We start from the raw sequence: 12,609 nt of genomic DNA on the forward strand, positions 1-12,609 counted from the left end.
CAGTACACCATATTTGACAAGTTATTTTTAAGGCGCAAACAAGAGACACTTGGAAGGAGATCCTACGTTTTGACTCTTCTCACTGTAAGATAGTGAAAATAGCCATTACATCTTTTCGCCTCGAGTGTTCGCTTAAGAAATCGTACTACCACACGATGCAAGAGAGCTTTCGAGCGCAGGTGGCAGACATGCTGGTGGCAGGTTTCCTTCCAGCAGTCATCTCTGCAGTTCCTGAGGGTCTGTTGCCGAAGTTTAAGCAAGGAAAAAAGGACAATAAAGATTTCAGGGGGAAAAATGACCAGCCCTTCCCCTGTCGAGAAAATGGGGGTAAGCGAAGCTTGTCGTGCGTGTACCTGACCTACTACTTTTCCTTCCCTTTCGTACTAATTGTCTTTCCCTTTACTTCTAGTTTTCCTTTCCCTTTCGTGCAAGTTTTCCTTCCATTGCGTTGTACGATTATCTGCTCGTCGCTGTTGTCACTTGCGTTCGATGTCTCGAGTTTGCTCGGTGGCGTGGTTAGCAGCATTCGCCTGCCCATTGCCGCTTGCGATTCTTCGAAATTAAATTGCTTCAAAATTAAATCTGTCCGTCACGGTAAGGCAATGAATGGCTGATGCCACCTTATGCAATGGCTCATACCCCCGTAAACGCGGCCTACCCATTACGATGACAGAAGTGAAGTGAAATTCCCATTTTCCCTTCCCCCAATGTAGGGTAGCCAACCGGGCTCAGTCCTGGTTTACCTCCCTGCCTTTCATTATTCATTTTCTCTCTCTCTTTCTCTCTCTCTTTCTTTACGCTGGAATTATGAGCGGTAACAGAGAGAGCTGTAGAAGATGACAACGACGAACGCGGGAGCAGTGGCACGAGCGCGTGCCGAGCACGAGCGCGAGTGCAACCGGCCAGCTGCGGAAGAAGATGTCGACGCTCAAGCCAATGCTGATGATGATAGTTTTCCGCTTACACCGACCCCGACACAAGTGAGCCAATAAAGCTTGGCTTAAAAAAAAAAACGTGCGCTGGAGGTAGTTCCTTACAATCACAAATTTTCGCATAGCCTCAAGAATGTCGCGAATAGGCACGAAGTTGGTGTGGTTTTCTCTGCCCCCAACAAGCTCGACCGTCCTTGCCGTCGCATAGCCACAGCAGGAGAAACAATGCGAGGTTGCCGAAAGAACCACCTTTCACCCTATCTCAACTGTACCTGCGGAGTTGTCTATGACATTCCTTTGCTCTGTGGCCAAAGCTATATCGGCCAAACCGGAAAGTGTGAATGAACAATTCGGAGAACACGCCGTCAATGATTAAAAGAAGTAACGAACGCATTTGGCGGATCACGTGAACTCTTGCGGATGTGAGACATTATTTTGTGATGCGAAGATTCTCGGTAAAATCCACAATGAGCAGGCCCGCTGGATACTGGAAGCATATCGATCACTTAAAAAAGAGGAGGGAAGCTTGCATCAGCGAGCCTTCTTTAAGTCTGTACGCAAAAGAGTTTGGATTCCTTGACGCGCATGTAAATTACTCAGTCATTTTTATATATTTTTTTAAATCTTGTATTTTTTCCATAAACGCTTCTGGCGCATTTCTCATATATTTCATGACAACGTTGCGGAATAAACAGTTGAAAGTAGCGCCTGTCCTGTGTTTTACCTTCGTTTTGGGCAGTGTCTTTTGTTTGCGCCTTAAAAAAAGTTGTTTGCACCAACTATAGGCCCAGAGAATTTTTTTGAGTATGTTCAGGTTCAGTTTAATGTTCAGTGGTGTCCATAGTGTCGTGTTGCACTCGCGGTGTTTCCGACGAGTCAGTTTCTTCTAGTGCAACTGTGAATCGAAACGCTCCAAGCGTCTTCAACGCGCTGGCTTGCCCCCGAGAAAGGATCTTCTAAGCCGCTTGTCGACGCATGCATAAGTGACGTAATGAATTCAATATCAGGCTTGTGCGCTAGAGATTCTGTGTTGGAATCCTTTCATGGGACAAGTTTCTTAATGCTTATTTAATTATTTTTAACGCCGATATTGTGGAAAACGATGACTCTGCAATGTCGCAAAGCCGTTTGAAGCCGAGTGGGCAAATTCATGTACTATACCCACTAATCCCGTGCTAGCTGGATCACCCTGGTTGCAGCTCCCGTATAAACTAGCGCCACGGTTCTCTATAACAATTATTATTGTATGAAACTGTATGCTCGAAACTTTATAAACTACTTCATCGCTGCTCCGTTCCTAGATGGCACCATCACGTTAAACGCGTTCGGCGTTATAGGCCAGATAGGTACGGAAAAGTGCCTGGAACTCGGCATGAAACCTTCGCTTTAAAAAAAAGAAAACGAAAAAATGCCTGCACAAACTATCTAGGGCTGACCCCCAACCCATACGCAACAGTGAAACCATGAGTATATCGCGCACATTGGTCCCGCAGGACACACATGACTTCTTCACTCGTCAGTGTTTTACAGTGAAGCTGTATATGTCTAGTTTCCAGCGGATCGATGTCTGTAGACCAAAAATTGTGGGCCGATCCCGAAAATTGTGAAATACCGGGCCGACACGCGGCGGAGGTGAAGCAGGCCTCAAGCACTCCAACAACTTGCAAAAATAACTTTAATATTTTGACATCCAAATACAGCCCGTATTAGATATTAGGCTGATAAGAACAGATACTATGCTTCTACCCGCGTCGGTCATGTCTACGTTCACATCACACACGTGTACGCCATGCCGCATATTCATACTAGTGCCTACCATTCTGAGTGTCTTCTGTCTCCTGACGTCATGCTCTACGTAGGCTCCTTTCCTCAGTTCTGCTCTGACTGTGAAATGGGTAGGCCGGGTGTTGTACGGTCTGAAGAAGAACAGCGTGCCTACCAAGAACAATGGCGTGACCAGAAAAGGGAATGGGCGCGGCGGCGGAGAAAGGAGAACACCGACGATGAACGGGCCGCGGACGCCAAGCGTGAGTGTGTTGCCCGCCAGGACCGCGAGGCGGAAAGAAATGCGAACCGTCCATGTGGCCCCGACCTCGCAAACTCGGAACGTTTCACCGGAGCAACGGTCAATCACCACATGCACAGCTGGCGCTGGTCATTTACCTTCACAGAGTGGAATGCACTGAACTTTTTTTAGACTGATGTTATGGCTCAACTGACATATAAAAAAATGAAGTGCAAAATTTCTACCGCATACAATACCCTAAAATTTTGCCAGTTTACTTTCGGACGCGTATCGGTTAACATGCAATACACAACAATTCAAGCTCAAAATATTGGAATCATGGCCCGTTAAAGAAACACCATTATTAAACATACCGAGACAATTGCAAACTTAATGGTAATGAAGAAACTTGCTTAATGACTATGAAGCTTTTTGTATAATTTATTATGGGAATTGATTTTTTTTTCATTAAATGTGTGGCTCAGAAGTTCACGGTGTATATCCGAACTAGAGAATGAGTGAGACAAAACGCATATATAGGAATACGTGACAGGTCCGTGCAATTTCAAGCGACATCTTGGATACTGCAGCACTTCGCGCATGCGTCGGTGTAAGCGCTAAAAGCTAACTCACTTACTATTCCTTTTAACACTCGCTATGCTAATAAGCTGTTTTCTTTACTAGACGCCCCTGTGGCTTAAAATATAGTGTAGAGATTTAACATAATATAACCAATGGCGTGTGGGCTGCCACTCATTCGTTCAAAATGACTTGTCTTTTTATCTTCTTCTTATTAACAAGTTATTGCACTTTGCTGAACAGTATTTTTTACGATATTGCTAGACACTAGAAAAATAAGAGGATCCGAGAGAATTTATTGTTGGTTGGTCACAACCATACGAAGCAACTACCTCGGAACCCTAAAAAAGCATAGAGGAAGGCAATTGTTATGTTTTTAATTGAAACAGAGAAAAATCAGGTAGAGGTAAGTGAAAGTAGACGAAGGAATAAACTGCCGCAGGCGAGGACTGTGAGGCACATCCTCCTCATTACGTGTGCGGTGCTTTACCAATTACGCTATACCAGTGCGGAAATTCACCAGCCTACTTTCCGTGGTTGGGTGCTTATCTACAAGATTAGCCCTGGGAGGGTTATCCAGCACCGGTCAAGGTGAAAGCGGCGGATGTTGTACGTCCTTCTAACCACAGGCGTCGTGAAGGGAGCAACTGGCAGACACGCAAGTACATATATTACGCTATATTTCACAAAGATGCACTCGTTTGAGACTAACTTGTTTACATGATAGAAGAGATGTGTACTTTCGCAATAGACGCACATCGTGTTGCACAGTCTGATGCATGTGTCCCTGAAATCCCTAAATCAGTTACTACAGGCATTTTGTGTTTATAGGCATGTCCGTCTTTCGCCCGTCTTATTTTGCGCGAAAAAAAATCATGTTCAGTCATTGGTTTTGTCGTCAGCACTCGGAGGAGTAAGGACAGATGCAAGACTAGTCTAATGGGGTTGCAGAAGATGACAATACCTAATGAAGCAGGTGAGAAGTAATTCTTTCTGCCATTTCCACTGATTCGTCAGTATGTAAGTCAACCATGATAATTAACGACCCGGCCAATTAGAACACTTTGTTTCCCTTTGCTCGCCTCGGCTTCAATGACTGTTCATATTCAGCAGCTTCTTTATTCGACTAGCAAGCCAATTAAAGCTAATTAGCCAAAGTTGAAGTTTTCGCACAATGAACTAGGTGTCAACGGTAAATGTTGCAAGGCCTCTCTTAAGAAACATTAAAATCAAGAATTACTGACAATGTCGAACAAGCCCTTGAGTACCTACCTATACGCACTTCTGTAAATTAAAGTGTGTGTGTATGTGTGTGTGTGCGCGCGCGTGTATGTCTTTTAATTTGAAGCGAAGCTTTATTTGCAAACCATCTCTGACTTTCCTGACTGTCACTGCTATTGCTGTCTTGCCTAATAGCTCACCCTTAAAAAAAGAAAGAAGAAAATTGATTTACACGCTCGATGATGGGATTGAGCATGGGTCCGTCAGCACAGTGGCCCGATGTTCTAACCATTAAGCTACAACCGTTCGGTGACTTCCACTGAGCCAACGCCCATTAGCTCTCCGAAATGATCGCCGTGCGTGCGCGACGTGAGTAGCGCGTGTACGCGAGAGCACATACACGGCGTGCTAGTTGCCTTGACGCCAAATACGCAGGAATAAAATGGTTAAATTTATTGCATTTGGTTAAAGGGTTCTCGAAGGCTTCGTGTCACACAAATTCGAAGATGTGCGTTGAATCTACACAATTCTTTTTTCGCTCTGTCTTGTTTATACCCCTAGATGCGAAACCAATTCCAACAAACAGTAATTCCACCCGCCATCTTTAGATGTTTCTATAAATTACACAATGATTTTGTATTCCCAGTATGTAACGCCCTCTAGGGCCTTTAGGGTACCTTAATAAATAAATAAATAAATAAATAAATAAATAAATAAATAAATAAATAAATAAATAAATAAATAAATAAATAAATGTGTCGCTTACTTTACTCACGTAAAGAACCATTAAAGCTCCGACGTGGCTCAGTAATTGGGCGGTCAATACCCGCCGCGAAGGTCTTCCTATGCGAAAGCTTGCATACCGATCTTGGGTGTGTAAATTACCAGGTGGTCTAAAGTGATCTGGAAGCCTCCACCACAGGGTGCCTCTCAGAGCCCTCGTGTTTCTTCGGCACTTAAAACTCCTACAAATCAAAGAAGCACTGCGAAATTTTCAGAAATACGACCCTGTCACAAATACTTCATTAGGCCGCTTCTTAAAGTGGCCTAAAGTTTTATTCGAGATAACAATCGTCAGGTGAAGAAGAAATGTTCCTTATCAGTTTTAATTATTCAGATAAAATTTTATATTGCAGCTACTTGCGCCGATGAATGGAACTTACGTTGAAGTGCTTACAATCGTGCATAACGCGCCGCGTTAATGCGTTAACAGTTACCTATACATACAGGCAGTGCAAAACGGACCGGAACACAAGGAACAGACGACACTATCGCTGCCTGTAGTCTTGGATCCGTATCAACAAGCTCAATCACAGTGTTTGTTACGCTACCTATACCGTCGGGATACTGAGTATGAATTACTTGTGGATGCCAGCTTGCAACTATGTACATGCGAGGCTACAATATTGTAAAAAATCACCAGCCCTTCCCCTGTCGAGAGAATGCGTTAAGCGATGCTTGACCTGTGTGTACCTGACCTACTACTTTTCCTTCTCTTTCTAACTAATTTTCCTTCCCTTTCATACTACTTGTGCTTCCTTTTCCTTCTACTTTTCCTTCCCTTTCGTGCAACTTTCGAGCCTCGGCTACGGAAGCCCTCATGGTCGGGTCGGAATGTCTATGGGTATGTCGACATCGGTGGACCAAGTCAGTTGTCGCTTGCGTTCGATGTCTCGAGTTTGCTCGGCGGCGGGGTTAGCACCATTCGCCCGCCATTGCCGCTTGCCATTGTTCGAAATTAAATTGCTTCAAAATTAAATCTGTCCGTCACGTAAGACAATGAATGGCTCATACTCCCTTAAGCAATGGCTCATACCCCCGTAAACGCGGCCTCCCCATTACGACGACAGAAGAGAAATGAAATTATACGCATGGATGATGAGGGGCAACGGAGCCAGCTGGGAAAGAAAATGACGATGGCGAACGCGGGAGCAGTGGCACGAGCGCAACCCGAGGGTGGCCAAGGATCCGGCTTCGGAAGAAGACGACGACGCTCGAGCCACTGGTGATGATGATAGTTTTCCGCGTACACCAACCCCCACACAAGTGAGCCAATACAAGCTTCGCTTGAATATAGTAACGTCGAAGATGGCTTCACAAGAAAAATCACTCCGAAAACTGTATTGATTGGGGAAAATAAATAGTTCTTTTTATTGAATTGATTCATGACATCTTTCTATGGGGGCCGGGACAAGATGGAGTTGCCTTTCCGAAGGCCTCAGAAGATGCCTCGTTAATGCCCATGAATGCTTGTTTTTTCTTTCTTTTCAGTCGTGTTGCATGCTGTTCTACGTGTCGTTCGATGATCTACTCAGCAGAATGGTTGCTATTTCCTTCGGTGCCAATTAAGGCCATTCCGTTGCATTTTGGCCAAAGCATAAACAGGCGAGAGTGAAGTGATGAGAGCAGAAAGCGTTCGTGTGAATTCTGAAAAGGACCAAGAGATATAATACGGTTAGTAAAGAACAAATGCAAATGCCTGCTGATCGAAAAATTCCGTTACTTGTAATAACGGTAGCGACATTGAGAAGGAAACAATGCTTCCACGTTATTAGCGAGCACTGAAATATAATTTCTAACTACACTGCCACAGAACATGCCCCAGACGCGGTGGATAATTTTTTTATGCTGGAATAAACTATTTTCGAGTATTTACAGCACGATAATCTTTAGCTTTTTAGGTCAGGAAATAGTAACACAGCATACCACAGTGGCACGCAGTTTTCTCTTTTTTGTATCGTACATATGGTATATCAGTGGAAGGTACATACAGCGCGTTAATTTTATCACTGCTAAGAAGGCATTTTATCAATATTTTGCCATCATAGATGAGACGCAGAATTAGCAATGACTGTATTAAAATAGGATAGCCATATTTAACATAGGTGAGTTACTGGTCGCATGCTCATGTGAACATATTTTTAGCTTCTTTCGTTCAACTGAACAGCATCAGCCCTATTACAATGGGTGCTAGTACATGTGATATGAGTCTGCTGAAATTTATCATGAGGTCGTACAGAGAAATACATTGTTATAAGATGCGTAATGCCTAGGGTAGGTGTTCGCTACTCTAAGAGATAAAGCATCTTAACATTAGTTTGATTGGCACCCGTTATTTCAAAACGTTCTCTGAACATGGTCGCCAGTGCAGGTACGATTATAAGCACTTTCAAACCAAGAAAACATTTTCTTTCTATTTTCCGATGGGGTTGTACTGTTCAACACATTGCTGCATCCAGTTTGGAAAAATAAACTATGGGTAATGCGAATTCATAATTTGATCTTTAGTTAAGCTCCGGACTCTGCCTAAACTTTCATTCGCAGAGCTTGGGGAATAACGCTTACGCTCTACCGTTACAGTTACCGCTTTGCCAATCTGTCATCTTCGTGCGTGCAAGATAACACATCCATGCTTCCTACGTGCCAGCATTGCTCGGCTTGGATAGCACCCGTGAAGCTGGCAGGTGGCAGAGACGGAAGCAGTAACTGTAGAGTGGTAAGTCGCATGGGGGCTAAAATAATTGAAACATTATCTGCGCTTCGCTAAAACAAATGAGCCGCAACTGTCAGTCACACCTTTGGGTTACTAGCCGAGGTAGCCGCCCTGGTATCCCACGCCGTAGCTGTTGCCTCCTGCTCCGTGGGCCTGGTTGTTGTAGGCGTTTCCGGAGCTGCCCTGTCCGTAGCGGCGGTTGGCGCCGGCGCTCTGGGCCACACCGAAGGCCTCGCGATCTCCATAGGTCTGCACATTGCCGTAGTCGCGGCGGTTGGTGCCTCCATAGTTGTAGCCAAAGCCACCCTGCCCGTGAGTGTTGCCGAAGCTACCCAGGCCAAAGCTTCCACCGCGGTTGAAGCCAGAGCCGTAGGCCCCAACGCCGTAGCCCGGGTAGAAGCCCGTGCGTCCCTCAACAGCCTTCTCGCCTTCCGGAGCAGGCTTGGCCTCTTCAGCAGGAACCTCAGCGGGTGGGGCCACTTCTTCGGCCGGGGCAGCCAGGGCCAGACCCAGGAGGGCCAAGAGGACAGCGAAGGGCAGCTAAACGACAAAAGAGTCTCAATTACGAATTTTGCATTCAATGTAATATACATCGTTTGCGTGGCTTTAAAGCTGAAGTGGAGTATTGGGAAATATAGACTTCCGTTAGATCTTAACAACAATGAAAACACCCGCCGCAGTAAATGAGTGGTTATGGTGTTGCGCTGTTAAGCTTGTGGTTGTGGTTTCAATCGCAGCCGCGGCGGCCATATTGCGATGAAGTGGAATGCATAAACGTGTGTTTACAATGCATTAATTGGATGCACGTTAAAGAACTCCAGGTGGTTAAAATAATCCGGGATATCCTATGGTGTGCCTCATAATCAGTTCGTGGTTTAGGAACGTAAAACCCCAGAATTTAATTAATTAGCGACTACGAAGGAGTCAACTGATTTTGTTATGTCTGCGCTGACAACTGGCAACTTCGAGGTCTGCTGTAGCATGATACGTGGCTACAGTTTGGGAAATATTGGTGAGATTTGAGGCGCTAAATTGAAGACTTGGGGAACTCAAAGGCTCCCACAATGAATGGGAATGTAGCTCTCACTCAATATTATACTCGTGATGACTCAATATTATACTCGTAGCACGCTTCCGGCTACCAGCGTTTACAGGAAGCCGAGACGCTGAACATCCTTTACCAATCTTAAGAGGCTAGTGAGAGAAGAGTCCTTAGAAGAGCCCTTGTCATCATGGCGGCAAAAATTCAGTTCAGCGATGGAATTTCGACTAAGGCTTCTGTCAAGGTGACAGGTCGCGCCGTCTTGACAAAAGCCCACATCGTTCACACAAACCACAACTGTGTGCTTTACACACATTGGTGTTCAAGTAATTATAAGAATATCGCATTTGTATAAATTTTATTCTAGGGGACCTTCATTAAGCGTACATTTTCTTCCCTGTTTTAAACATGAGTCACTCTATTAAGCTTTTAAGTTCATCTACTTAACCTCTTGGCCGCGGCTGCCACTATGTCACTCAATTGCTAAAGGGAAGTATTTGCATGTGGCATTATAAAATCCATCAAGATAAAGCTGTTTGTTCTAATTGCGAAGTGCTAAAACAAACGGATGAATGCATCAAATTTCAAATCAAGATCAATTTCACATATCCTTAATCTGAACCCCGTTCAAACGAGTACACCCAAACGTATGTGACGTGTCTACACAGCGATGAGTCAAGAATAGCTTACGTGCACCAACTGTTTACAACGCAAATTGGCAAAACGGGATGCAATCTTCACTCCGGCTCACAAATGGGCACCACTAGCCAAAATCATCGGACGAGTAAAGTACCAACGTCCAAAACACGCGCATTGTCAGTGACCACCTCCCCTTTCCAGCTTTTCTTATCTGACTTTGCCCTTACTCCTGTCGGCAACAAATCGAAACAAAGCGACAGACGTATGCTCGCATTATCGGTCGCATACTAAACAGTGTGTCAACCTCAACTCCTTTTCCCACAGGCATCAATCGCGCAATCGGGCACACGGAGAGCGAAGCCCCACTCGCTGCTTACCAGGCGGCTCATGTCGGTGGCGGTGTCAGCTGTCTGAAGAGCTCGGCAGCGGATTGTAGCCGGGCAGACTTCGAAAGCCGCTTTTTATAACGAGACCCCGAGGAGCGGGCGGTCGGCTCGTGGGGGCCGGGGACACGCTTGAAGCGGGCCGTGTTTCCCAGGCCGGAGAGCGGACCACGCACACGGCAAGCTAAAGTGCCCGCGTCCGGTGCAACAACCCTCTCGGAAGCGAAATCGCTCGGGAAGGGGTGGAGAAGGCTGCGTGTCCTGAGCGAGACTGGAGGGAGGGGGGCACCCGAAAGGTGTGCGGGGCTTGCTTAGAATGTCGGGAGGAGGGGAGTGTGCTGCTGGTCGGCCGACCGTGCAGCCGGAGGCAACCGGAGTCGTCAGCCGATTTCGCGGAACACCAGCCCCCTGGCTTGCGCGAGTCTCCCGCAGTGTGAAAGCGGACGACCCGTGTGGCAGTCACTGCGTATAAGAGAGTGAGCGGAAACAGAATGTCAGGATAAAAAACAAAAAAGCGAGGAAAACAGACTGCACCCGTGCGGTTAAGATGGCGCCAGCTGATATAGGGGTGCCCCCACGTGTTGCACCTGACACAGACGACTTTGAGAGAGAAGGCCAAGAAGGGCGAGAGAAATAAACAAAACTCAGCACACCACGTAGACGAGAGACCACGTGCATGAACTAAAGACAACCGTAGTGAGAGCTACAAAAAAAAAAAAAATAAGCGCTGAGAGAGGTAAGGTACCAGCTTGGAGAGAAGGAAAGAAAAGCGGGCAGGTGACCTTCGAAGTGCTTCTTGCGGATCTTTCTTTTTCGGCTGGCCAAACTCTCGCGTGCGTGCCACTGCTCAGCTGTATACTGCGCCTGTGGTGATGCTCGCTCATTTGGCCATGCGGGTTCGCGTAAGTTGTCGTGCAATTCGCTCGCGGCATCGTTCCCCCTGTACACCGAGGGGTCGAGCTATAGACCCAGCAGCTTATAGCTGAGGTCGTGGTTCATATGTTTCGCTCGGAGCGGCTCTGCTGCGGTGACCGTTTTCAAGGTGAACGGTACAGGCACCGACGGCCCAGCAGTAACGCCGAAAATGGGCACCTGGAAAGGGTCAGCACAAACAAGCCACTTAAAGATAGTCTTTCACACCCATAGGTCGTTCATTCGCGTGCACTGGAACATATTTAATTGGCGGATCAGTAATATGTGCGTTAACCTTCATGTGTGACACAGGTGTCCATGCACGCATGAACAAGCTAAAGCCACGCAAGAATGAATCGGAATGTGATGAGTGCTTGAATCAGTCTTTATTATTCTTTAACTGTATACAGCTAAACATAATTTTGCTCCGAACTTCTTGTTTCATATTATAGTGAAGGAAATGGTTCAAGCTGTAAAAATGCTGTAGAAATGGTTCAAACGAGAGAAAGTAGAAAATTAAGTCACTCGTAGTTCTCGCAAGTATTGCTCCTCAACGTCTGACTTGCAGTGATGTCAGCACCTTCCGCCGTCACCTGGAAGGATATAACCTAGGAAGCAAGCAAGACGGAAGTAGGCGACGCTTTTCAATAGAAGCGGAAGGGTGTGCTTTCCTTTTCCAGTGAACCTGTTTTGCTCAGAACAAAATGGCGCGATGAGCAACCACATGACAGTGAATGTATACGTGTCCTTGATTTCTGCAATGACGCAAGCATTTTCTCTACAGGAGAGGTCGGCAACGGTAGTTGCTTGCTGTTCCTATTACGGCATTAACCAGTCGTTTGTTCTCTAACGCTTTATCGGCTCTATAGGGCAGTGATGTTTTGATAGGTAGACGTCGTGTTTAGAAATTTCACCCGTCCATTAAATCACGGGACAAGTAGCAGTGTTGAAAGCCACATTAGCCACACTCCTTTACTTCAGGGGCAGTGGCAGTGGCGATTATGCTATTCATTCGAAATGTGAACCTTCCAGAGTTTTTCGTGGCATTTGTCCCCCAACCTTCCCCACAGCCCCTCCCTATTCCCTTTATAAATTATATACCACTAACAAGTCTTCAGAAACTGATAAAGCCAGACGCTCGCAGAGCTAGAAAGCGAAAAAAGAAAACATGACTACGAACATAGTCCGATGTAGAACAACACAGGAGTCAAGATCTGGCGTTCACGGAAAACCTAGCATTTTAAAGAAGCGTATGGTATACACGTGACACGTAGACTGTAGCTGCCCTAAGATGTCACCTCGTGATGCCTGCCTGCTGACCCACTGCCTCAATCCGCGTAGCAGCGATTCATACTGCGAGCGCGCCCACGTGTAAGCCGATATTTTTATCAGATTGTGTAATA

General features: G+C 46.0%; 1 protein-coding gene and 1 pseudogene across 1 annotated transcript; both read right to left on the reverse strand.

Annotated features, from left to right (window-relative positions):
* Positions 1–2,510: 2,510 nt before the first annotated feature.
* LOC119437870 (U2 spliceosomal RNA) lies at positions 2,511–2,691 on the reverse strand (annotated as a pseudogene).
* A 4,173-nt stretch (positions 2,692–6,864) lies between these two features.
* Positions 6,865–10,452, reverse strand: LOC119436926 (keratin-associated protein 19-2). Its single transcript, XM_037703969.2, has 3 exons — positions 10,289–10,452; positions 8,314–8,770; positions 6,865–7,164 (listed from the first exon to the last, which is right to left on the reverse strand). The coding sequence occupies exons 1-2, from the start codon at positions 10,298–10,300 to the stop codon at positions 8,324–8,326; spliced, it is 459 nt and encodes a 152-aa protein (XP_037559897.1). The 5' UTR covers positions 10,301–10,452; the 3' UTR covers positions 6,865–7,164; positions 8,314–8,323.
* Positions 10,453–12,609: the final 2,157 nt, after the last annotated feature.

Source organism: Dermacentor silvarum, chromosome 1 (assembly GCF_013339745.2).
Source record: "Dermacentor silvarum isolate Dsil-2018 chromosome 1, BIME_Dsil_1.4, whole genome shotgun sequence".
In the NCBI taxonomy this organism is placed as follows: Eukaryota; Metazoa; Arthropoda; class Arachnida; order Ixodida; family Ixodidae; genus Dermacentor; species Dermacentor silvarum.